This window comes from Dermochelys coriacea, chromosome 8, assembly GCF_009764565.3.
Source record: "Dermochelys coriacea isolate rDerCor1 chromosome 8, rDerCor1.pri.v4, whole genome shotgun sequence".
In the NCBI taxonomy this organism is placed as follows: Eukaryota; Metazoa; Chordata; order Testudines; family Dermochelyidae; genus Dermochelys; species Dermochelys coriacea.
The window spans coordinates 3,494,199-3,521,221 of record NC_050075.1 but is presented as its reverse complement, the minus strand read 5'-3'; the positions used below and the strand labels follow the sequence as shown (position 1 = coordinate 3,521,221).

General features: G+C 41.5%; 1 protein-coding gene across 4 annotated transcripts in view; it reads left to right on the top strand.

Moving 5' to 3' along the window:
* The window catches only part of SGCD (sarcoglycan delta), a 532,111-nt gene that overhangs the window by 422,912 nt on the left and 82,176 nt on the right, over nt 1-27,023 (top strand). For all 4 annotated transcript variants that reach the window (XM_038414953.2, XM_043520273.1, XM_043520275.1 and 1 more), the window contains 2 exons: nt 22,906-22,993; nt 26,163-26,282. In XM_038414953.2, coding sequence (XP_038270881.1) covers nt 22,906-22,993; nt 26,163-26,282 — 208 coding nt within the window. The remainder of the gene's footprint in view (nt 1-22,905; nt 22,994-26,162; nt 26,283-27,023) is intronic.

Genomic DNA, 27,023 nt, shown 5'->3' with positions numbered 1-27,023 from the left:
ATTAGGAAAAATAAGAACCATCCTGAACTCTCACTCTTTTGAACAAAACCTTTTGAACGACTTGGAAGCGTTTGACTAGCTGAACTTCAAAGAAAAAGCACCTTATGTGTTCCTTTGTGCTTCCCAGTCCTGGCTGGAATAGAGTTATTTTCAGTGTCAGCAAATGGTCTGAATCTGAGTCTCTAGAAATCTTACTGAATCTACCTGACCCCTTCTGCCCTTGTATCTGGAAACACATCTCAGGAAGGAACATTGTTCTGTGCTGTTTCTAAAGGAACAGTGCTGTAATGCAATATGCTGCAGTATCTGCATGCTGTTTGTATGTTATCTGATACTGTGGTCAAAAGACAATACTGTGGGTCCAGATCGAACAGGAGAGGGGCATATACTCTGGTCTGCAAGTGAATCAGTGATTTAAGCCTCTCTGCAGTTACACACTTAAGCACATGCATACTTTAAGGATATGAGTAGCTTCACTGAAATCACAGATTCTCAGGGTTGGAGGGACCTCAGAAAGTCATCTAGTCCAACCCCCTGCTCAAAGCAGGACCAATCCCCAATTTTTGCCCCAGATCCCTAAATGGCCCCCTCAAGGATTGAACTCACAACCCTGGGTTTAGCAGGCCAATGCGCAAACCACTGAGCTATCCCTCACATGCATAGTTAGGCACAGGTATAAGTGCTTTGCTGGATCAGGCAATATTATATTACTTACGTTACAGCTGCACCCAGAAGCCACAACTGAGATTGAGACGCCATAGTGTGGGGCTCTGTATGAACAACCAGTAAGAGCTGCCCCAAAGAGCTTACGGTCTAAGCAGTTAAGACTGACAAAGATGGAAGGGGAAACAGAGGCAGAGATAGGTGAGGTGGTTTGCTCATGGTCACATGGCAGATCAGTGCTCCATCTGCTGGACCACGCTGCCTCACATGGGAAGCAGCATTAGTGTAAAACTGTTTTAAAATAACATACTAAAAAGTGTTTAACTTTTGGCTCTTTTGGAAAATGACAATTTTCATTGAACCATTTTTTTTTGGTTTGTTTCATTCTTGATATGCTAACTTCTGAGGCAAAATATAGCCTGTTAATTCATTTTGTTTGACTAGTTACCATCCTATAACTGGTTATATTTGATTTTGCTTGTAATCCTTATGCTTAAAAAGCTAGTTGATTTTCCATGACTGATTACACATAACTGTACTTCGCGGAGAGATAGGGCCCCATTTCTCTTCTACAGGGGCATAACCTACATAGGGGAGAGAAGAGTCTATGTGTTTCAACTCACATTCTTCCATCAGGGCAGGGATGCTGTTTGCCTTGCATGAAAAAGATGGAGGCGCCACTATTTGAATCCACGGCTTCCCAGGTATCCTGAGTTTCGTCTGCCACCAGATCCCTCCCCCGGGCTCCCTTAGGTAGAACAGCATGGGCAGACTACCTCTACCCTTGTTCCCAGAGCTTCTCTTCCAAAGAACGGAAGAATCAGAAGAGGGAAAGGATGGTGCAGTGGTTAGAGTGTTTGGCGGAGCCCCGGGATCAATTCCCTGCTCTGCCACAGACACCTCATGTGACCTGGGGGCCAGTGACTTAATCCCTCAAGATATCAGTTCACATCTGTGAAATGGAAATAAAAGCACTTCCCGACCTCACAGGGTGTTGTGATGATAAATATAAAGAGCACTTGTGAGGCACTCAGATACTACAGTGATATAGGTACCATAGATCATTTGGGGGACCATAGGGCATAGAGGAAGGCAGCCTTGGGCTGAATTCATTTGCATTTCTTTCCCCTGGGGGCAAGAATCCAGAGGAGCCAGCCAGGCTGCCCTAGAGGGGTTTGATGAAGCCAGGGAGCTTGCCACAGTAGTAGAACCCCTTCTGTAGGCACAGGCTTCCCTTATCAGCCCCCTTCCCAAAGGTTGGGTTTCTTTGTATGTCTAGAACTTTGCTGTATAAAATAAACCACCATAATTTAATTATCGACAGATTAGAGATAATGCGACAAGAGACCCACAAGTTGTGACAACTCCATAACCGGACTAAGTGGAAACAATTCAACAATAAAAAGGAAGAAAGGGACTCAAGCCAACAAACCAAGGGCATTAAGAGCTAAATCTCTGAGGTTGTGTACAGAGAACCCAAAAAGGATAGGAGAAGAAAAGTAACAGAACAGTTCAGAGGGCAAACAAGCCTGGTTCTGAATTACAAAAGGCTGCTGGCACTTAGGGAAAGGAGTATATCAGGGAGATTTTAACCCTGTTCATTTGGGAGGGGAAACAGATGCAGAAAAGAAGGCAACACAAATAGAGTAATAAAGAGAGGAGCTGAATAATAATGAAAGAAAATCCAGCTGAAGAAATTCTTCCCACAGATTTCAAAACAGGCCTCACTCTAGAGACACCAATGCTAGCCATCAAAAGCAATCTTTCCCTGTTGTATCATTAAATGTTGCCTAAATACTATTGCAAACCTTAAAGTCACTCTGTGGAAACCTTTCTCAGAATGTTCTTTGTTATGCTGTCCCATCAACAGATTTGATTGAATGCATTTATTTCAAACACTGACTTTTAAAAACTGGCTTTTAACATGACAGATAAACTCATTTGCAAGCACGGCTGCTACTCTGAAACAGGTCTGTAGAGTAAAGCTGTGAGAGTGAAAATGACCTTCCATTTCAAAGGATCCCAGAAAGCTTGTTTTCTTTCTTTCTTTCTTTCTTTCTTATAGAGCACCCCGCGGGATATCCCTGTTTTAAATGACAGTGGGTGTGTCATCCTATATTTAATAAGCACAAGCAGTTAGGATCTCAGTTCTGTACCTTGACTGAAAGACAGGAACACCAACAGAACAGAGCCCCCTTGTATCTAAAAGGAGTACTGGTTAGCAACTGATTCAGAGGGGAAAATGAAAAGGAGTACTTGTGGCACCTTAGAGACTAACAAATGTATTAGAGCATAAGCTTTCGTGAGCTACAGCTCACTTCATCAGATGCATTTGGTGGAAAAAAAACCACCAAATTTTTTTCCACCAAATGCATCCGATGAAGTGAGCTGTAGCTCACGAAAGCTTATGCTCTAATAAATTTGTTAGTCTCTAAGGTGCCACAAGTACTCCTTTTCTTTTTGCGAATACAGACTAACACGGCTGCTACTCTGAAACCTGTCATTATGCAAGAGGGGAAAATGTCACTCTCTGAATCGCCCACATCTTTCTTTGCAGTACTTGGCTTTTCCTTGACAGTCTCCAACCCAAATACTAAGCAGGCTGAGCCCTTTCTAGTTGATGAGATCTGACAAGATCACAGCCTGAGGTGATACACCTGAAGATTGAGATGTGTTTTTGGTAAAGAGGAGCCTTGTAAAACATCAATACCTTAAAGGAGAGAAATAAATAAAATTACTGACAATCAAATTGATTGGAGAATAAGATAGAGGCATTTGTCTGATGGAACTGGCATAACTCCCCCCGTTGGGACTCCCAGTCCTTTTCTGTTTCTCTTCCCTTTGATTATGTCTACTCAGGGGGCTGTTGACTGTTTATTGTTTTTGTGCAAGTTAATATTTCATTTTTGGGGTTTTTTATGGTGTTTTAGAAGCATGACGAGTGTATAATTGTTCAGGGCCCAGAACTGCAAATAAGGGTAGCTTCTCTTTATAGTAAAATTGTTGCTCTCTTGTAAACTTAAGTGAAACCACGTGTAGGTGGCTAAATAATACACTTACAAAAAATAGTTGCTTTAAAGACCAAGACATCCCTGCTGACTCCAAAAGGGCTAAGCAGGGATCACCACCTGGCACTATAGAACTAAGACAGTCACTGGGGTCCAGGCAAATTTTTTTTAGTAGGCAATTTGAGAGGGGCCTGTCATCATACTGCAAATATAGGCAAGACCAGTGAAGTTCTTATTACTTTAGTTTAATACAGTGGCTTGTTCGAGCTGTTTTGTTGTTGATAGGTCCTGAATTAAAACCTGTATTGAATTCATCCTTGGCAGTTTGTAAGATGAAATGATCTGAGTCTTCATAAAACTTTGCAAAAAGAAAAGGAGTACTTGTGGCACCTTAGAGACTAACAAATTTATTTGAGCATAAGTTTTCGTGAGCTACAGCTCACTTCATCGGATGCATTTGGTGGAAAATACAGTGGGGAGATTTATACACACACAGAGAACATGAAACAATGGGTTTTATCATACACACTGTAAGGAGAGTGATCACTTAAGATGAGCATCACCAGCAGCAGGGTGGGGAAAGGAGGAAAACCTTTCATGGGGACAAGCAAGGTGGGCCATTTCCAGCAGTTAACAAGAACATCTGAGGAACAGTGGGGGGGAGAAATAACATGGGGAAATAGTTTTACTTTGTGTAATGACTCATCCATTCCCAGTCTCTATTCAAGCCTAAGTTAATTGTATCCAGTTTGCAAATTAATTCCAATTCAGCAGTCTCTCATTGGAGTCTGTTTTTGAAGTTTTTTTGTTGAAGGATAGCCACTCTCAGGTCTGTAATCGAGTGACCGGAGAAACTGAAGTGTTCTCCAACTGGTTTTTGAATGTTATAATTCTTGACGTCTGATTTGTGTCCATTTATTCTTTTATGTAGAGACTTTCCAGTTTGACCAATGTACATAGCAGAGGGGCATTGCTGGCACATGATGGCATATATCACATTGGTAGATCTACCAATGCCCCTCTGCCATCAACTGTTCCTCAGATGTTCTTGTTAACTGCTGGAAATGGCCTACCTTGCTTGTCACCATGAAAGGTTTTCCTCCTTTCCTCCCCTTCCCCTGCCCCCCCCCCCCCGCTTGCTGGTGATGGCTCATCTTAAGTGATCACTCTCCTTACAGTGTCTATGATAAAACCCATTGTTTCATGCTCTCTGTGTGTGTATATAAATCTCCCCATTGTATTTTCCATCAAACGCATCCGATGAAGTGAGCTGTAGCTCACGAAAGCTTATGCTCAAATAAATTTGTTAGTCTCTAAGGTGCCACAAGTACTCCTTTTCTTTTTGTGAATACAGACTAACACGGCTGCTACTCTGAAACCTGTCATAAAACTTTGCTACTTATAGCAACATGGCATTTCATCAACCCTCGGAGTTGTCTCTTATATGATCTCCAGGAATTGCTGCAATGTGGTACAGGTGTGCAGATAGCACAGAAATGCCATAGAATCTAATCTTGGTGGCTGTTGAGATTGTTTGCTAACTCTTCTGAAGACCCAAGCGCAGAGCTTGTGTGGATTAATTTTGAGATCTTGGTGTCCTGAGACGAACATTGCGCTCCTGGGGTAGATATATTCAGAATACAACTCCTTGGTCTGTCAGGCTATCAGTCGTAGCTTTGTGTCGGAGCCAGCAGGAATCTAACCTTCGGGTATTTTAGGCTGATGATTACTCCGTAAGTCAGGTTTGGACAGAGAATCTATCTTACTGTTTTCCAGCTGTACCTTCTCATAGGTCAAAATTCAATCCTCAGCTCATCAAAAGATTTCATAATCATTTCTTCCTGGTTTACAAAGATTATTGTTAAACGGGTTCCCATTAGTTTGGTCCATTTCGCTTCTCATCTTTGCAGAGCATCCTTTGCTGCTACACTGAAGTAAACTCCAGTGAGACACCATATGGTGCAAGGGCACTTATATTGTCAATGTTGTTTCATGTTTACTTTCATTTAAAGCCAGGATATTGCACCTACTCTTCTAATTCAGTAGGGTACTGATCCTGTGCCATGCTGCAGACCTCAGATGCTTAACTCTCTTTTGCCCACATGCTCCCACTTGCTGACTGTAAACTGACCATCGCTACATGTTTCCTTAAGAGCTTGTCTGTTTTTATAACTTATTGGTCTTGATGTCATTACTCACTTGAGAAACCACCAGGCTCTTTTCTCTTCACAGATTTGCCCATAGTTATGCAGCATACTGTAGATATATGAGGAGGATGAAGCAGAAGAGGCTGGTAGGGATATGCACCCTCACCCCCCACAAAAAAAAACGACCCAAATCCCACCATCCTCTCTCTTGGTTGAAACCAGTGATCTGTGATTTCTTCCCTGATCAGTCATGTTCCTCCAGGGTTTCGAACGCAGGAATAAAAACACCTGGTGTTCTGTTTAAAAATGGATGTAACCCCAACCCAAAGCGTAATCCTGGACCCTCTACTTTCATGTGATTCCCCAACCTCCATTTTTCCCTTTCCAGGCCCTGATCTCCTTAGTCAGCTCTGCAGCCCCCTATTCCCAAATCACCTGCCCATCAACTCACTCTGAGCCTTCCAGCCAGCACTTTCCTCCTCTGCTGTGCATGGCCAGGAGCAGCTGCCTCTCTTCTTCTAAGCCACATGCACCTCTTTCGCCCCAAAACAGCACCCCAACCCGAATGCCTTGTTGGCCTGTTGGTGAATGATTTGTGTTCACTCCTCAGCCATGCATCCCAGGAACATCCTGCTTCCGTTTCCTTTCCTTCCCCACAGCCGCTCAGATATCTAAGAAGCCTGAGTGTATGTTGAATGGCAGTAGCTACATGCAGCTTCTAATCTCCCCAGAGTTCCCCCGTACTGCTTACCTGCTTTTTTCTCTGCACATGCATCATACTATTTGCTCTCAGAATATTTCTGCAGGTAACTTTGGGATTTCTGGGTCAGAATGCCCAGCATGATTTCGCCACTGTACCCTGGATTAATCCACTGGTTAAAATGGTGCAGCCAGCTGTGAACTACGGGACTGTATCTCTGTCCCCTTTCTGATCTCTCTGAGTGCATCCCCTCAAGTGCTAGAGGTGGAATTTTGCAAGTCTTCCACTCTTAGATGGGGCCCAGGGCTACCGTCCCCCATGTATCAATCTTTTGTTTCAGAGTAGCAGCCGTGTTAGTCTGTATTCGCAAAAGGAAAAGGAGTATTTGTGGCACCTTAGAGACTAACAAATTATTTGAGCTCACGAAAGCTTATGCTTTTGTCTCTAAGGTGCCACAAGTACTCCTTTTCTTTTTGTATCTATCATTATTATCCTGCAGGTCTGATTGAGTTTGGACACCTGCTTTTCTTCCTTTCCAGAACTGTGACCGGGGTAAACAGAGTGACAAAACGGCATTCTTAACCCAAAATAGTGTTTGTTGTAACCATAGCCACCAAGCATGTAGGGAAAAATGGTTTTAAAGCAGTAGTCTATATGCATGTTTATCTTATATAAAGGCTCTTGAGAGAAGGTTCCTTTTAACCCTCCCAGAATTATTTTGTTCTCCTGTGTTTGTAGACCTTTTCCTCTCCTCGTCAAAAACACTTTTGTAGGTATCTGAAGAGGAGGAAAATCAGCAAAGCTGGTAGTTTTGGTATTGTTCCTTAAATCTTAAATGTTTGCCAAGAGGTGACTTGTCTAGACCCATTCTATTCCTTCCTGCCTGCTTTCCCACATAGCCTGCTATTGAGTTAACATGAAACATGAATACAGTAAAGATCCCAATAACCCAGTCAACATACAGTATTTATAAATTATTACAGCACAGCTCCAAGTCTGTTAGACCAGCATATCACAGTTACAGTTGCTCAGAGCCACTAATAAAAACTAGAAGTTGAGTGAAGACCAGAGTTTTAGGTCATTGGGAGAGCTCTGGGCAGGGACGTAATGGAGAGTGAAAGTACTTTGAGCCCTTCAAACCTGTTTTCCAGTTAGATGCCCATACTTCACTCATTGTCTGCTGAATCTAAGACTGTGGAGTGATGTGAAGGAGTGTTGGCATTATGATGGGAATTATAATCGGGTTTAATGTCAGTGGACGTTCAGAAGCAATAGAGCCTTAATGTTTGTAAGCAATAGATAGAGGTGAGCATGGCAGTAGATAATCATAAAAGTGAAGATGGCCATACTTACCTCTGTGTCTCCCTGCTTTCCAGGCTTAATACAGTTGCTTGTGCGATATAACTGCTTTCTTTGCAGGGCTTCTTCCTATTGATTCTCCTTGTGGATTTAAACCATTTGGAGATTGGAACAAGACTGCAAGCTGGGTCTGCATCTTAGTGTTTTTTGGGTTTGATTGTGCATGCAGTAGTTCCATCCTAGAGATGTTAAAGGTATACAGATACCCTCCCTGCACAGCTAATGCATATATTTGGTGTAAGCATGCAGGTTGGATCATATAAGTTCAAAATATAAATAATAATGTTTTTCCTTTGGCAACGTGCATTTAATTTGGATCTGTCTGCTAGGAAGCAGGTTACATGCTGACCGTCTTCAGCATGCTTCATAAATGCTGTACATCTGCAACTGTTGAGGATGATACAATCCCATAACAACACCATCTGCTTGTTCACAGAAAACTTCTCGGAGTTGAAAAATGTGAGGTGTTAATCATAATTAGGCAAGTTGCATGCTGTGATCAGTGATTGATTTGATTTCTGTTACCAGCTAAGCCACATATGTCTGTGTGTCCATAAGTATTGTGTGCATAGCAGCATACTGATGCAGATGAATCAGACACTCATGAATTCCCTTGCCCAATCTAACCATGTGGAAATGTTTTCTGTTCTTATTAGTAGCAGTAGTAGTCATATTTCAGTGGCATCTGAGAGGGATTGGGTGGGGATAGTCTTGTTATGCGTGTGGACAGTGCCTAGTGCAGTGGGATACTGATCCCTCTCTGGGGCCTCGAGATGCTATCATAATGCAAACAATAACTAATACTAATCATCATAATAGTGAAGCATTACTAGTTCCGTGTAGTCTTAATAGTGTCTTTAAATATATTTTATATAGAGAGAGAGTTGGATATGTTTTATTAAATAGCTTTAGAGATGTTTAAGAAGGGAAATAACTGTGCCTAAAAGACCATAAAACGAAAACAGATGAACACCCGGTCTGCGCACACACCTTAAGTAAAAGTTCTGAGCACTGTAGAAGCTATATAAATAGCTGATTTAGAATATTTGGAAAGCTTAGCTCTCTCTCTGTCTCACTCTCTGATGCACATTGATAATGCCTTCGTTTCATTGGGAGATCTGTCACCATTAGATTCAGAATGTAGCTAGCATTGCCCCAGGAAATGGATAGGTTATATCTGAGTAGTACAAATTCCTGGTCCTCATAGTGTAAGCCCCATATACGTAGTGGGATAAAACCATGTCCTAGAGTACCATTGCAGTTTGTTATTCCTGAGAGAGAATTCAATTTAATCAGCGTGTTCAGGGAATTCTTGGTTGCTTTCTGCTACACGGTGGTGGTTGCCTAAAAGTGTGACTACTCTCTGGAGAATGTGGAAGCACTACCATTCTGTTTGGGAATTACCTTGGGTTTGTTTCATTTAATTTGTGTCAAAAAGAAAAAATCCTCAATGATGCAGTCATGGGTTTAGTTAGTCATCAGTGTATATTTGAACCATGTCCACAGATGAGTTCTGAATGATGTACGTGTTTGAAGCATGTTTGGAATGACTTGGTCATTCTACAAATCACATCGCAGTCTGGCTCAGGTTCAGAGGTGCTGCTGTCTCCAGAGTATGTATTTGTCTATGAGCGGCTTGCTTCTGGAACCCTGGCTTCAAGCATGCGTCAGTGCCAACAGCTTTGGATTCCAGTCCAGGAAACACAGCAGTGCCGCAGTTTAGCTTTTACCAATAAAGGAAATTTCCTGAACTGTGCAGCAGTCTTCAGAGGTTAAAAATGTAGATCCCCAATACCATGGTTACTGAACTAAAACTAGAACATGAGCAGTTACGTTTTTTTTATTTTTATTTATTTTATCTATTTTTATTTATATTTCTATCCATTTTGACTTGTCAGCTGTGGTTTTCTTCAAATTACAGACCAATTAAGTAAAGAATTTGGCAAAGAAATTGAGTTAGATGAAACGGGGCTTTTTTTTTTTTAGTTTTGTTTTTAATGTCAGCAGACACAATATTATTAATTTTCAGCAAATCTCAGCTACAAAGCAGCTGATCAGGTATCTTGAAGAAAAAGCAGACTTTCTCTAAGCAAAAAGAAAAGGAGTACTTGTGGCACCTTAGAGACTAACAAATTTATTTGAGCATAAGTTTTCGTGAGCTACAGCTCACTTCATCTGAATGTATCCGATGAAGTGAGCTGTAGCTCACGAAAGCTTATGCTCAAATAAATTTGTTAGTCTCCAAGGTGCCACAAGTACTCCTTTTCTTTTTGTGAATACAGACTAACACGGCTGCTACTCTGAAACCTTTCTCTAAGCAGTGTGTTCAAGATGTAGTAATATTATAGCTACCATTGTAAACAGGGAAGCCCCTGGACTGCAGAAATAAATCTTTTCTAAGGATACAAAGCCCCTCTAGTTGTCAGCCAAAAGCATGGCCCAGTCATTTAGATCTCACATCACAGACCTGCCTTCTTTGAGTTTAAAAAAAAACAGTCATTGATTATAATTGCTTTAATGTATCCTTTATTTCTGTCATTATTAAAAAAAAACCCTCAAGAAATGTAATAAAAAAAAGAGCTGATTTTTAGTAGATATAAAATTCCAGTGTCTGTAGTATCTAGGAAGCTATAATACATGCCAAATGTCATTACCTAACCCAGTTCTAACTAATTCCTGGAATCATCTCTCTCTCTCTCTATTAGCACTTACAGGTGAAGGATTTAATACAAATATTTCTGAGAATAGAAATTCCATTTCCTTGTACGTGTGTCATTCTGGCTAAAAGGAACCTGTCATTTTTGCGCAGGAGGTATTGCATTCCTTTTCCCAGTCATTAGTACAACTGATCAAAAATTTGGGTGAAACTGCAAGTATCAGCTGAGGTGTAGATGTGCCAGTGTAGACCTCCAGCCTCTATCTGTGGTATTTCTATATGCAGGTACCACAGTCCTTCCCTACCTTTTTATTACATTCAAGGTCTCTGGACCAGTTAACCCAGGTTGCTCTTTCTTCCTGTCTAGAGGGATGAGATTATCCCGTCTACCTGAACATCCAGTCAGCATAGTACCCGCACAATGCCAGACATGTGCCAATGATGGCCTTTATTATACTTCATAGCCATCATACACATCATTCTCCCTGGGGCACAAGGTGAGCATGCTTGCTGTGTTATGCCCTCTCCTCCCCAGTCTCACAGACCTGCTGGCTAGTGCAGAGTGGGGCCTGGGCCAAGGGCCCATTTTGGGATGGCTAGCACTCATCCCGGTGCTATTCTTGCACAAGAGCAGCAATTGTGACTGTCCCCTGCTTGAAGGATTTGGGGTTGGGGAGGCTCTTTGCCTCCATGCGCTTCCTTGCACAGCTGCTCAAAGGTTGGGCACGGCCTGGCCCAAAAGTTGCAATTAAATCAGTTGCTGTTGATTTAACAACTCAGGAGAAGACACCCTTAAAATCAACAAAATGCATTAAACTAACTCCCCCTTAGTCATGGGCTGCCAACAGCCACGCTGGCATAGGTTATGAGATTAGTCACAAGGGTCAAAAACTGGTAACTGGCCCTATGTGTTAGTAGCACGCTCTTGTTCTTTCAGCCCAAAGAGCTCACCGCTTCCATTAATTCTCTCCTCTGGAGCTAACAGCCTGTCACATCCACTTAGCTCAAGATAGGATGGTAATGACACCCCCTGCCCCTTTCCTCTATATAGGTTTTACTGTGGGTGATAGAAGTGAAATGTCCTCATTAGTATGCTTAGATACAGCCTTCTTCAGTCCATATATAATACACAACTACAATTCCACCCCCCTCCTCACCCCCAGTTTACAAAGTACTGGCTAAATCTGTGGTCTCTGGATATGCTTGCTTTTCCCTTTCCTTCCTGGTTGTATGTTCAGTGCAGAAGAGTATGGGTTTGTTTCAAGGAACTCTTTTTACCCTGTGTGTGGTTGGCATCTTTGTACTGTCTCAGAGGTGGATCCTGTATTTTTCCACAGGCTATGGTAAACATATTTGCCAGATCCGTGAGTTTTTTGTTCTATGAAAATGTTATGTTGAAACTTCTCTGAAAAGCTCCACCTTAAAATCTGCAATGCATTCATAAAAAGACATTTAAATTGAGATTTTTCAAAGGAGCCTAAGAGAGTTAGGTACCTAACTCCTAGACGCTATTGAAATCCCAGCCTTCAAAAATACTTCTTGTTTCTGTGTTATCTGTCAGTGTCTGATCACAATGCCGTGTAGGAGTGAGACAGTAACAGAGAAGTGAGTTAAAGGCAACCAACGTGTTAGATGGTTGTAATATTTTTCCAGAGAAAAATCATCCCATTCTTTTTACTAACATTTAAATCATCATTATAAAATATTTGTCATCTCCAGTCCTTTCAGGGCAGTCGGTTCCATTGCTGTGGGGTGAGGTACGCAGAATGCATCATCTCCATTGTGGAGAAGATGTTGGGCTCTCTTTTAACCCTGATAAAGAGAATCTGGTTACCACAGTGGTAAGGACAGTGGTACAAATCATCATCGTCATCTCAACAATGCAAAAACTATATAAACCATGACCTAGTCCCCCCTTCCATTAGCAACATGCACAAGGACGTGACAATTATTCCCCAGAATACTGAATTATAATTCAGTTATCCAACAGCTGGAAACATACAGCTATTAGACAAAGCAATAAGGAAGGAGCTGAGGAAGATTTGTCCTAAACCACAAGATTGCAATTAAATGCTTTCAGGATTAACACTACTGTACTCCAGGAAAATTAAATTGCCATTCTGCTTTGAAAAGTGACTGTAAAAATGGCATCTGGTGGTTGCATGTTTAGGGCCTTTCAATAACTTTCAGAACAAATTTGTTCAGATTATAAGTAAAATATTGTTTTTATTTTCTATATGCCAACCCTGCAAACTCTCCTTAGGATATAACAGTCAAGTTGCGTTCTTCCTGGATCTAGGATCAGCAACAATAATAAAGACCATACAAGCCAAATGCTTCCAGTGTAGTCTCCTTGGGGTTTCACACATATAACTAAAGGCAAAATCTGGCTCTGCATTTGAAACTAAGGGTCAACACCTACATGAATATGCTAGGATGATGGTGATTTGTATTGTAGTAGTGTCCGAAGGTTCCAATCAAGGTTGAGGTACCATGGTTCTAGCTGCTGCTCAAACATATGGGAAGCCCCAAAGACTGATAGGGACAAACCAGTCTTGTTTATGTAAGGGAAAATTGTGCTTCTCTAATCTGTAGGATTCCTTAAGCAAGTTAGCAAGGTATGAATAAAGACGGACTAGTTAACATCACGTATTTGGTCTTCCACGAAGCCTTTGACCAGCAAGAAGCTATCAAGGAAACTAAGTAGTCATGGATTGAGAGGTAAAGTGCTGCCACAGACTAGAAAACTGGCTATAGGAGTAACAGGTAGTATATAATTTTGTTTTTGTCTCTAAAATAAAGTAAGCATCTATACACAAAGGAATTGGTTCTATTTTCTAATACAATGTTAATTTTTCTGACCATAACTCGACTTTAAAATGCATCTTCCCATAGCAATTACTGTATCTTTCATGTATACAGTTTTCTTGTCTGGGGAGGAAGAATTGAGTTTTTTTAAAACATTGAAATACCTGATGTTGGGGGAAAAAAAGAAAAGAAAAGGATGAAGGTATCATGCTGCATGTTGAGTCAGCTCATAATAGAGACTTCACATAGAAAGGACCCATAATTACTTAGACGTAACAATGGCAATTGCAGGTACAAACTTATACCATCTCCACACTGATCACAACTACATGGTATGGCTGTATTTCACTTCTGAGAAAGAGTTGTTTACGGTTGGAAAAGGATAGAGAATACATTTTATTACCTTTATGCTAAACCTGTTGCTTCCTTCCTAAAAGCAACCGTCTTCAGACATAAATATGGCATGTACTGAGACATTGTATAGCATTTGTTTTAATCTGCCAGCATTATCAATTCAGTTCACAGATCATGTTCATTCTTCTTTGAAAAGCTTACATTGTCAAGTTGGAAATTTTGCTAAAAAAACATTTAGTTACATGAACATCGTGTTCAACTGTTTGAAGGACAAAGTCAAGAACAGAAGAGGCTCAGTGATTAAACAACAAAATATGTGTTCAAGTAACATTAAGGGATGCATTTTCAGTGTAATGTCTGCAGATTGAGCTACATGATTAATTTGTTTACCAAGGGTATTATGGGCAAACTCCCACCTTGCTGTTTGGAATCATGGCAGGAGTGAGGTGAGAAATTGGCCACAATCGGGTTCCAAGGCTGCCTTCCAGTGCAGGTCAGAATGGCTGAGGGGGGATGGGGAATCCAAAAAGAAGTAGCGTGCACCCTTCTGCTAATGTATGCTGTGTGCCATACTGCACCCACTGGTGGACTCGGTTACAGTCAGAGCAGTGAACAGAGGTGACGTTTTTTGTGAGATTTCACTGGAAAAGGTTCCCCTCCTTGTTGCAGGTGAAAGTGTTTCTAAAAATACTGCTTTTCCTCGCCATTTAGAGACAGTGGTTATTTGCCCCTTGAGAGTAGGCAGAAGTGTGAACAGTCACCTCTCACTCAGAATGGCATATATACTCATCACATTTTGTATGGAATTGGAACAGTGGCCATCTAGGGCATTGTTCTTTTGCGTGCCCAGGCAAGTCAAGAAGTTGGTAGATAGAGAGACAGCAGCAGAAACCGTACATGTGAGTATGGCATATATTACTTACCCTGTGTTTCTTCCACCCAGAACTGACGTAGGGGTGCTCATACAAGTCCTTGGTCCAACCATTGGCTCATAGGAACATTATGAGCTGTGATGTGCTGCCAAAATTTCAACATCTGGCTGCTTCAAAAAATTTCTGCCTCAGTCAGTGATGTGTGCAATAGTTCCTGAGGAAAACGCTCTTCTCCTGTAAAGTGCTGTGAGATGTCTGGATGAAAAGCTGTATAAAAGATTGAGGTGGTATTATCATTCTCTCTCGCACACTCACCCAGCAGTGCTACATTCTGCCCTGCTGTGACTACCACCAAAAAATCCATCAATTCCACCCTCTCCACGCATCCAAAGCCATCAGTCCTTCCACTCCCCCCAACCTTAGCTAGGTACTTCTTTATCCATCATGCTCCCTGCTCCCCTGTCACAGAATAGAATCATAGAAGATTAGGGTTGGAAGGGACCTCAGGAGGTCATCTAGTCCAACCCCCTGCTCAAAGCAGGACCAATCCCAAACTAAATCATCCCAGCCAGAGTTTTGTCAAGCCGGGCCTTAAAAATCTCTAAGGATGGAGATTTCACCACCTCCCTTGGTAACCCATTCCAGTGCTTCACCACCCTTCTAGTGAAATAGTGTTTCCTGTTATCCAAACTTGACCTCCCCCACTGCAACTTGAGACCATTTTTCCTTGTTTTGTCATCTGCCACCACTGAGAATAGCCGAGCTCCATCCTCTTTGGAACCCTCCTTCAGGTAGTTGAAGGCTGCTATCAAATCCCTCCTCACTCTTCTCTTCTGAAGACTAAATAAGCCCAGTTCCCCCAGCCTCTCCTCGTAAGTCATGTGCCCCAGCCCCCTAATCATTTTCATTGCCCTCTGCTGGACTCTCTCCAATTTGTCCACATTCCTTCTGTAGTGGGGGGGACCAAAACTGGATGCAACACTCCAGGTGTGGCCTCACCAGTGCCGAGTAGAGGGGAATAATCACTTCCCTCGACCTGCTGGCAATGCTCCTACTAATACAGCCCAATATGCCATTGGCCTTCTTGGCAACAAGGGCACAGTGTTGACTCGTATCCAGTTTCTTGTCCACTGTAATCCCCAGGTCCTTTTCTGCAGAACTGCTGCTTAGCTGTCTGTCAGTTGTTCCTCACAGCAGTAGCAATGGGGACAGGTTGGTCACCCTGTGATTGCGGGCAGTGGGGTGCAGAACACATCCACTCTGGTGATGGTCTGTTTGTGAATGGATCACCCCCCCCCCTTTGGATCTAGCACAGGACCAATTCTGACTTCTGGAGCTCTCTCCTTGCTGGTGGGGCAGTGGATTGCCCCAGGCAGATGGGAGGACTATTGAAATGAGCTTTTCCCATCTGGTAATCCTAATATGATTTTACAAAGCAGGTCATTTCCTTTCTCTACTTCAGCAAGAGGTATGGTAGTGACACAGGCACTGCTCACAGGCTGCCAGTTGCCACTATGGTTCATGTCTTTGTGTTGGATTTTTCTCATGAGTTCTACAAGACTGGAGGTCATATAGTTAACTCCCCTCTTCACATTGACTTGTTCCAGCACTTCGTGTTCAGATTTCGTGGGCTCCACTGGATCCAATTTAAACTACTCCTTTTTGACCTTACTGACTTTAAAAATATTGATGTTGATATATTACTTTTAAATTACCTGTTAAAATATAATAAGATTTCCTACTTATTTTTATAATCCTCCAAAACTAATCCAAGGAAATCTCTGTAAAATATCTAATTCCCTTAAACAGAGCATAGGTTTGGATTGCATGAGCTGTGCATCAGGGGTGTCAGTCAAGATGGTGTTATCTTTGATCAAGGAGCTTTTAGCATCTGTTCTGAAGTGAGTCAGAAAAAGGCACCTGGCAAAGTGTTATGATTCATTTTCCCATGTATTGAGCCTTCTGAACAATCAGTCGATACCTTTTGCAAAATCTCATATATTTTACTGGATAGCTCTCTGATTAGTTAGGAAACAAACTGTATTGTATTGACATATTTGCTGCACCTTTCAAATACTATATCCTGTAGCGTATGTCCCCATATTTTAATAAATTGAATATCTGTGGCATCTACTAGTACATGTCCATGAACATTTGCTTTAGTGCTATGCCATTGAGGGTGGTGGTAATGCAGAGCAGGAGTCAGAGATGGAGTTTTTATGTTTGCTAGAGAAAAAGATTAGAGCTGGGGGTTTCAAAGGGTCTAAGGAATTAGGAACCTAGTTTCCATTACAATGGTAGGTAACTGTTTTGAAAATCTCATCCTAGACTTGCCCCCTGAAATGGAATTAGAAGCATCCTGTCATGGAACCTTCATTAAACGGTTTACAAGGAGGATACTTGAAATCCGTCAGGAGCAGACATGAAAACATGCAAAAGGGAAGCAATGGCATTTTTGTGCGAGCCCATGCCTCCAATTCTCCAGAAGTCGGATCAAATTAATCACATAAAAGAAACAAAAATGTAAAATAGTGCTGTTGGGGAGATGAATGCTGATTTAATGGGCAAAGAAAGTTAAATCAAAGGCTATTGTTCAATCCAGTGAGTGCTACGGGATAATTAACATACGAAAGATTTTCAGCTTTTGGCAACATCTTCACAATAACCCAAGTGAGCTGACAGTAGAAGGAGACAAAAGTTAGAGTGCCCATGTCTTGGCATACAGATAGAACTAATGTTAGCAAATGGACTGAACGTCAAGGCATAGTGTTGTTTTGGGGTCTGGGTGATAACTTTCGTTACATGTTTTATTGTGTGTAGGAAGAACAAATGGGGGAAATGCTGAAGATTTCATAATCTCTCAGACATTATGCAGGCAGCTAAAGTGGAAAGCCATAGACTGAAATCGTGTAGATTATAATGCTACGGGAATGGCAACACCAGGTGTATTTTACCTTTTAATTTGACTCCTCTGAAAAAACTAGATGAAGCATCTTGGAGATACAGAGAGACCTTTTTTTCTACTGTTTTTTTTTCATGACACACTAAAGAGCCGTAGAGCCCATTGAAGTTGATGAGAACCTTTCCATTTACTTTAGTTTTCATTGGATCAGGCCCTCATCTCTTTATCGGTATTCACCTGGAAAGATCAGAACTGGGCTGTGACATGAAATACACATTTCCAGAGCTGTTTCATATTACATTCTAGAGATTTGGTGTGTCTCCTACTTACGTTGTTATGACTATAGTCAGACCTGGCCCATGTACTCTAAATTTAGGTTTAATAGGTTACAGAACCATGTATAGGAGTACTTGTGGCACCTTAGAGACTAACAAATTTATTAGAGCATAAGCTTTCGTGAGCTACAGCTCACTTCATCGGATGCATCCGATGAAGTGAGCTGTAGCTCACGAAAGCTTATGCTCTAATAAATTTGTTAGTCTCTAAGGTGCCACAAGTACTCCTTTTCTTTTTGCGAATACAGACTAACACGGCTGCTACTCTAGAACCATGTATGAGAGTATTATTCTAGTGTGGACTGAAGCTCTGAAGCCCAAACTACATATAATTATTTTTATTGAGGTGATGATACTGTATCAATCTATATCTCCCGGGGCGCTAGTGCATTGGAGTAATTAATGTTCGACCATGTTAACAAGAAATAGTAATAAAAATGTAAGAATGTTTCCCTAATCCCATTTCCTGATTAATTGCTTGTTTTAAAGAATGGGAAAAAAGTGAGTCACTAACATTTGATTTAGTTTGGTTAATGAAAGAACTGGGGGATCATACCTGAATTTCTAAAAGGGGCCAAGAAGTTTTTAAAGGGCCTTGTATGAGAGATGATTGAGTTATATTGTGTGTGTAAGTAAAAGAGACATTTTTTAGTGTGCACAATTTCCAGTAGCAGGGAATATTTTTCTAGCCTTTTATTCATTTCCAAATGGAAGGAGAGTTATGGAAATGTGAGGGGGCGTTACACTAAGTGTTTGAAATATTCCTTCCCTACAGACTAATAAAAGCATGCTTCTTCCATCAAGCAAATTTAGTTTTCTGAAAGCCACATGAAGAGAGAACCCTGAATTAGTGAACTATACAGCTGCAGTAGGGTCAGCATTTGTGTTCTGTAATGTACTCTGGTGAGGGTGGGCATAACCTCTTAGCTTATCTAGTCGTGTTCTCTACAGTATCTTATTATGTAAATCAGTAATGGAGTTTGAAACCAAGCCTGTCATGTTATTCTTTGGACTATTTTCCTGCCTTATGGAGACTGAAAGGCATGCTAACCTTTTCAAAATGCTTAGTCTATTTGCATCCCTCCAGTAACAACAGTCAAATGGGATAGGTCAAAAATGTGACCTTCCTTGTTTATAATGCGGTTATAATGGTTATGATGTCATCCATGGCTGTAATTTCGTATGGATTCTAGACATCTGTCTTTTTAAAAAATCCAACCTTCAGTCAGTGTGAAATTTAAATTTGCAATAGTAATAAACCTGATTTCAAAAGCTGTTTGGGTTAGGTTCCTGCTGAGGTCACTGAGGATGCCAATGCATAAACGAGGAAATAATAAAGTGGAGCTGAGTTTATTTCTGTTTCATTAAAAATACAGGACAAAGAATCAATATTTCTTTCTAGGCCCTTGGTAGGGGAACATAAATAATTCAGGGTAAAATGGAAAAAAATAATAAAAAGGAATTGGCAGTGCTCTTTTACTCTTTTCCTTTCTGGGGGAGTTTAGATGGAGCTGCTCTGTTGTTTAAACTTTCAGACGTTTCCTGGTTTTTGTTCAGATGCTCTTTTGTATTGGGTCCATGTTTCAGACCTGCTGTCTTAGAAATAAAATATAATGTTTGGTGCTTATATACTTTTCACGTTTCATCTAAGGATCTGCAAGCACATCTCAAAGGTAGATGAGAATGATTTGTCTTCACCTGACAGACGAGTAAAATGAGACACAGTGAACTTAAATGCCTTGTCCAAGGTCAGACAGTGAAGACTGGAATCAGCTCAAGTCTCCAGATTCTTATTATACTTTGTTTGTTTTCTGTAATTCTTCTTACCATGTTTGCTCATTTACAAAGTTATGGGCCAACCCAGAAGTCCCTTACTGTGGGAAAACAACTTAACTGGGAGTTATGCCTGAGGAAGAACTTCAGGATCTGGCCCATTGAGTTTTAATAAGGGCTATCATACTGAATTTGTGACATCACATTTGCTTCTGTGGCTATTGCTACATCATTTATATAGAATTATGACCACTACTTGGTCAAGTGAAATGAGACTCTGGGTTAGAACAAAGCGAATAATTCACAATTCATTCAACAAAGGTAACCTCTTTTAATGCTTGCGGAATATCCACGAGCAAATCAGAATTTCTTCCAGTTTATGCATTATTCAAGTTTATTTCATTAATACTTCTCATTTTTTTATTCCGTTGCTGAATTGGGAATTTTCAAAATTTAAGCCGGGTGTCTTAATTAGGATCAGTCAGATAAATCACATGGTATTCTTTTCTGTTTGCTCACTGGTTGAGCACATAGGTACAAGTAGCGCCAGTACTTGTGTCTGTGTAGTTAACTTCGGGGTTCTGTGCATGTTTGTGACCTTGACATTGTCTTTCTTCACACATTGTTGTCAGGAAAACTGGACCACTCCAGTGTTCACAAAAAGTGCACATTAATACCCCAATCCTTTACAGAGCTCCATAGACAGATCCCTGCACCCAGACGAAGACCTGTTTTCCACACAGGCATTGCCTGCAGCAGGTGCTCTTTGCAGAATGGAGGGAAAGCGATGCAAAGATGGCCAAAGTGACTTCCTTAATGCTTATGGAAATATCTGTTGCATTGCCACTTAAGTGCTAGCCAGGGTGGTGAAGGAGAAAGTTGTTATGCAGCACATATATATGCAATAAGAGTGAAAGAAATACACATAGTGTCTTGCCAAATAAATTACTTTTCATATAATTATGTGCTTTTTTTACCCCAAGTTTCCGCCCGTCTGATAGTTACTCTGTGACATCTCTTAAGCTCCTGGACAAAACACTTAGTTGTTCTGATCCACAAAATAATCCTGCACAGAGATGAGTGGCCATCTTTTGTACATTAGCACCTCTCTCTCCCTGACACAGTCATACACAACTCTGTTCACGTCACCTCCTGAATCCTTTCATGAGCTTCCCAGTTTTCCACTGCACCAAATAAAAGAGGAAGCAGTGTGGCCTAGTGCATAGATGCTGGATAGATAGTAAGGAGTTCTGGGTTCTACCCCCATCTCTGCCCCAGGGCCATAGTTTTTAATCTGATCAAGGCCAAAGAGAGCCCTTCTTCCTCCTGAGCTAGGCACATTGGGCCAGAACTCAGCTGGCGTATATCGGTGGAGCTTTGGTGAAGTCAGGGGAGTAACACTGACTGACACCAGCTGGGGATCTGTTCCCTTGAGTTCCATGCCAAGTGGCTGTTTTCAGATCTGACCTTAATAACAGGCTTGCTGCTGCTCCACATAGACATTAGAAGTCCCATGGCAATATTCTTAAGGAAAGGAGCTGGCCCAAGAGTCCTCATTCAAATTAGTGCCCTCATCTCCCATTGCTGTGCAGGGTGTTGTATGCCAATAATGCAGGGGGCTGCAGCCTGCCACCCCAGATGTGACTGCATTTCAGTGGTTCATTAAGTGATCACTGTGAGTGGGATTTTCATGAGCTGTTTGAAATTGATTTAACTCCCTCTTCTTGTCAAAGTCAGTGCTAAAACTCCCACTGGCTTCAGTGAGAGCAGAGCTAGATCGCTGTTGAAAATTGCATCCTATATGTGCATTGTAGCATGCTTTGGGATCCCTATGGATGAAAAGTGCTATCTAAATGTCAGATATGCTACAGACTGCAAGGTTGGGGGGTTAAGAAATATATGGTGATAGGCAGGGTCCCTGTTCTGCTCCCACTGAAGTCAAGGAAGCCTTTGAAACAGTCTTCAGTGGGAAAATATTTGGGCATCTAAGGAAGTACATTAGATAAAAAGAATCACAGAACTGTTGATATTGTTATTGCTCTTGTGCAAATTTTAACTGTTAGTGTGGTTTAGGCAGTTGATGAATTTCCCCCTTAAACTCTTCTGGAAATAGTAGCCCTGCACAGTTGCCTAGGTTAGACACCATGCAGCTGAATACTGATTGCTCATCTGGAAAGATCATTTCCACCACATGCATTAAGTTTAGATATGGTCACCCTATTGATGCCTTTGGTCCCAGCAACCACTGAGAAATCCATGTGGTATGATCTGTGGCTGCTGTTAGTGAGAAGCTGTTGGAGAGTGCTGACTAGTATGTGCCCTGCATGTGGTTTTAGAGAGAAGGAGCCAGCTGATTTCCACTGCCAGTTTCCTTTGGCTTCCTTCTGTGGGTACCTGGAGAGGCCCATGCCAGGGAGCCACAGAGTTCCCACATTGCAATAGCTGCTCTTATTTATTTTTCCCCACTGATGAATTGAAAATGGAATATTTAAGAATGGCCAAAAGCCTGTGAGCTAAAGCAATAGGGTCAAATCCAGCTGTGTAACTCCATTGAAATCAATGTGTTGAATCTGGCTCAGAGTGCTCAGCGCTGTGGGCTGTATTTAAATGCTACGTAATGGTATGTATGGTATGCCTCATAAGTGGATTGAGAACAAAAACTGTTTTAAAATGTTATCAAGAATCTCTCTCATTCATATTTCCCCCACACTCTCACACAACACACATGTTCCCACACGCCACACTTACAAAATAACACCGGCTCATTTAATTTGGAGTTTTATGCAGATGTTATAGGTTTGATTACCAAATATGCTGCAGTAACTAAGGAGAGGATCAACCTGAACCCCAGATCCAAATATCCTAAAACGTTGGGAAGTTCAAATCAGACTCACCTCGCACAAATGTTTTTAAATAACAGGTTGGTCAGATTACACCAGTAATAAAGATGACAGTTCCTATAGTATGATTAGACTTTAGTGCACTATCCAGGGTAAAGAGGGAAGTGGGATTGATCATTTAGGCCTGTGCAAAGTGAATGTACTGTGGGTGTGAAGCACTGTCCCCGGACACTGGTGGGGATATGTAACATCCACTGCTCAGTCACTGCATTGGTGCATGTTCTGATGCAGGGTTCAATCCGAACATAAACTAACACACACAAGCATCTTACCTGCACTTCAAACAGACTTCTAACTTTGTGACCATTTTTCAAAGATCAGGAGAAACTAGAAGCCCCATGGCTGAGCACACACATCCTACAGCTTTCTCAAGAGTGTTCTTCTTTAAGCTCCCTTCTTATTTGCTTTCTCTTGTGCTCTTATTATAGGGCAATCCATTGTACTTCCAATCTGCCAGAAATGTTACAGTGAACATTCTCAATGAGAAGACTAAAGTCCTTACTCGTCTTGTAACAGGTAAGGAAGAGAAAACACCAGAGGAAAGAATTAAGAAGATGTAAAGGACCCTGTGCTGTGGGATAATTTACAATCATTAAACAGTACAGAGGAGGGTAGCTAAGGCTTCTAGTGAAGTACAAGTTAAAAGTTAGCTCCGCTTTTTAGAAACGAAAGATAAGAACGTTAGAGCTGTGCTGGAGAAGAAGCTGACTGCACATTTCTAATAAGGAAGCTGAAAATCACTGTCATTTGAAAGTCAATCCAGAGACAAAGGGTTAGTTGTATGACTTCAGGGTCAGGAAGAAAATATTCAGTCTGACATTTCATTTGTAACAGGCACAGGATTGTCCCAAGATACTTTTAACTTGCCTAAGATCTCTTGAACTCTGTCGGTTAGCACCAGCTGTGCACAGATGCTCTGCAATTGAGTGTTTTTTCCAAACCCGAAGCTCCTTCTGCTGCTAAAGAACCCTTATTCTCAGGAGCATTAGCACTTCGTGTTTGATGAGGAAACCAATGTTTCAGAAATCCACCACATGGGTATGTCTTTGAGAGCATGTGTGATTTGTGTCGAGAGAGCGGCATGTAAAATGCTTAATATATAAACAGAGCAAGCTGTGGCCAGGGAGAAGTATTGCTGTGTGATGGAGCCAGTAATCTGTAAACATGTTTTTTCCACATGAGTTTGGATTGTCTGGCTGGCTCCATCTCACCTCCAGCCACAGTGCTAAATAATTAACCAGCTTCAGTAACCAATGACTTAAGGTACATGTGAAAATTGTCTTGAGGAGGGAAATAAATTCAATCCTGGGCTCCCAGATTTTGCCATTCAAAAGGAACTTGTTTACTTTGTTGATCATTTGACATTTATTTCCCATGGAATCTTTGTGTCACTCAAGTGACTCTGTTTTGGTAGAGCTTGGAAGTATCTAGATGGCTGTTAGTAGAAGTTACAGCAGCTCTGTCACACACGCACACACGCACAAAGCACACACATACAAAGCACGCACCATGCCAACACCGAAATGAGACCGAAAACAGCAAATGGCTAGTAGAGATGCAAGCTCTAATGAAGACATGGGAGGTTGACTTTTGGAAAAGACCATAAACTTACTGCTGCCAACCTGTTTGGCTTGGAATGTCACATGCTTCTTCACCAGGGGATCAGTGCAACATAAATAGAAATAAATTTTATAAATTTTATTTTGATGTATAAAGGCTGCAATCAAGACCCATCACATGCTCTGGGTATCTTTGCATACACTTAAAAGTCATGGTAAATTATATGATACTATATAATATAACTGAATCTAAATATAACTACTCTAAAAATCTCCTGCTCCATAGATTAGAAACCAACACCTGATGACAGCAGTAATCGTAATCGAATATAGTAACATCGTGTGTGTCTGTCAGCCCACATCCCCCTTACATGCCTCAGAAGAAGGCTGGGATAACACAGCATGTCTCAAATACAAATTCTTTAATGAGGAGTAGGAAAGAGAATTCCACAATTGAGGGGTTTCCAGTTTAAGCAACTCTGCTGATCTCAGCTGAGGTGGAACGGCATGCAGAGCGAGGCTGTCTTCTCAGGGAACCAGATTCCACATAAGGCTTTACCGGTTAACACCGACACCTGGAATTCCGCACGGAGAACTCACAGGCTGCCAACACAGCTCATGGAAAGCTGATGATGTGAGATCTGAGTGTGACACTCTGATTAGTAAGCAGGGTGCTGCATTCCGCACCAGAGTCTGTTCCGAGTGGTCTTAAGATGTAGTCCCGTATTGAGTGCATTGCAGTCGTGGGTAGGTAGAGAGAGAAATTCAAACCTAAAAGCTGCCAAAAATTGTGAGATTTTCTCAGAATGATTTGCAGGATCCTTTAGTGTTTCCACACAATTAAACAGTTTCTACCTTCTGTGCTCACCATTGTGCACACAATTAATTGTTTGTGCACTCAGGCAGCATTGGCGTGCATAATGCTAGTGCACACAACTGCATGGGCAAGCAGTTGTGAGCACACAGTGTTAGAGCCCACATTTAAAAACCTTGGCCCTTCAAGAGTCATTTCTTTTCTCTTCTGAGAAGTGAGACTAGTCAGGGGGCAGAGAGAGAAACATTTGGGTCTGATCATGTGCCATGAGCCATGGCAAATCAATCAGGTTTTGTTGTGCATGGCGTGGGATAGGTAGGAGAGGAATGTTAAGTGGTGATTTTTACAAGCTGAGTCCTGGTCAGGTAGCAGAAGGGTCAGCTCTTTGCACTGCTGAGCCACAGACTGGCATGGAATGGCCACAAGGGCAGGTAATGTTTGTCAGGCTTTGGAACAAAAAGCATTACCAGAGACTTTTCAGCATTAGATTGCAGAGCACATCAAGAGACAGCAGTAGTATTAAGATAAGAGCTAAATACTGGGGAAGTATTACTCATATAAAACTTTCTGAAATATTAAAGGTGACTGCCCTTTATTTTGTCTTGTACACGTTTGAAAGCCAGTCACTTAGGGCTTCATCCTGAAGAAGGCTCATTTGAAAATGCTCGTCCCTTCTCAGGGTCAGACTCTTAGTACTGTACGTAATTTGCTCCTATTGATTTCAGTGGAACAGGCCATTAGTCTACAATTCAAAATGAAGCACTTGTTCCTGATTTTTATATTCCTTTTCAATTGGAGCATGTCAGATACCAGCATCAGTTTATTCAGGGTAAATTGGATTTATATGGAAGTGAGAGCCAAGCAAAGAAAGGGCAGATGTTGGACTTGCTTTCTTTCCTCCTTTTCATACACTCATGCCTTGCAAAAATCTTGGTACCTTGTACAGCTGTGCCAATGCACTTAAATCAGAGCAGATAACACACTCTGCTATTTCATGCCTGGGTCTTTCTTTAGCAGAAACTCCCAGTTGTGACAAGTTGCTTGGGGGTTTTGTAGTGTCAACAAACGTTCATTAAGGCATAGGAAGAAATCATGGTCATTTTTATAGGGCGGTTTAAACATCATGTTATTACCCTTTCCTAAGGAGAAGTCACACTCTCAAGAGGAGAAATCTCTCTGAGTGGTTGATCAAATTGTAGATCATACAGGCAGAATTACTAGGATAATCTCAACACTCAGGTTTATTGCATTCATAAAAGTACCATATGATTTTCTTCAGAAAACATGGGCTAAATCTTTTCTCCCGTTCTAGGTCCCCAAGCAGTGGAAGCACACAGCCAAAAATTCGAGGTGAAATCCCTCTCTGGAAAATTGCTGTTTTCTGCAGATGACAACGAAGTGGTCGTGGGAGCAGAGAGACTGAGAGTTTTAGGTAACAGCTCTTAGACAAATCAACTGTTCTAAAACTGATCTAAACTTCTCAGAAAGTTTTCTAAGAGTTTGGTCGAGCTCGGTTTGAAGTCAACACCAAAACTCTTGTTGACATCAGTGGGGGTTGGTCAGGCCTTGGGAGACTGGACTGCTCATGGGATTGGTAATTGGACTCACTGCCTTGCACCTACATCCTTGCTTTGAATGTGCCTCAAGCTGATTGTGACCATTGCTGTCATGTGATGGCTGTTGACTAGCCTTCCTAATAAGTTACTAGTGGCTGCAATCCAGGTTCACTGGAGAAGTAAATAACTAGTTTTGACAGTCTTAACAAAGAGGTCAAACACTGGATGATTTCGGAGACTGAGCTACCCACTCAATCCTTTGGGTCCAAGATGACAGATGATAATGGAGCAGTGTAGGGGAGCTTTGGCGGCCACAGTCACTGTCCTGGGGATAAACAGAGGACTCCAATCCTGTTGATCTGGTCCTTTCACCAACCATACATTCATTCTAAAGCAATACGATTTTTAGAAGAACTGCTTCCCACATTGTATTTTTAGTCTCCATACTCATTTCCTTGATAGTCTATGAGCTTTTATCTTATATTGCCTAATTTTTCCTTAATATCCATATGAGAGTTTGCTGTGTCTTGGAGTCCAATTTGGCTTTTTTGCTGGCATGACTTAATCCGCTAGACACAATAAGGGATTCTCACACACACCCCTTGGCAGGCAGCCAG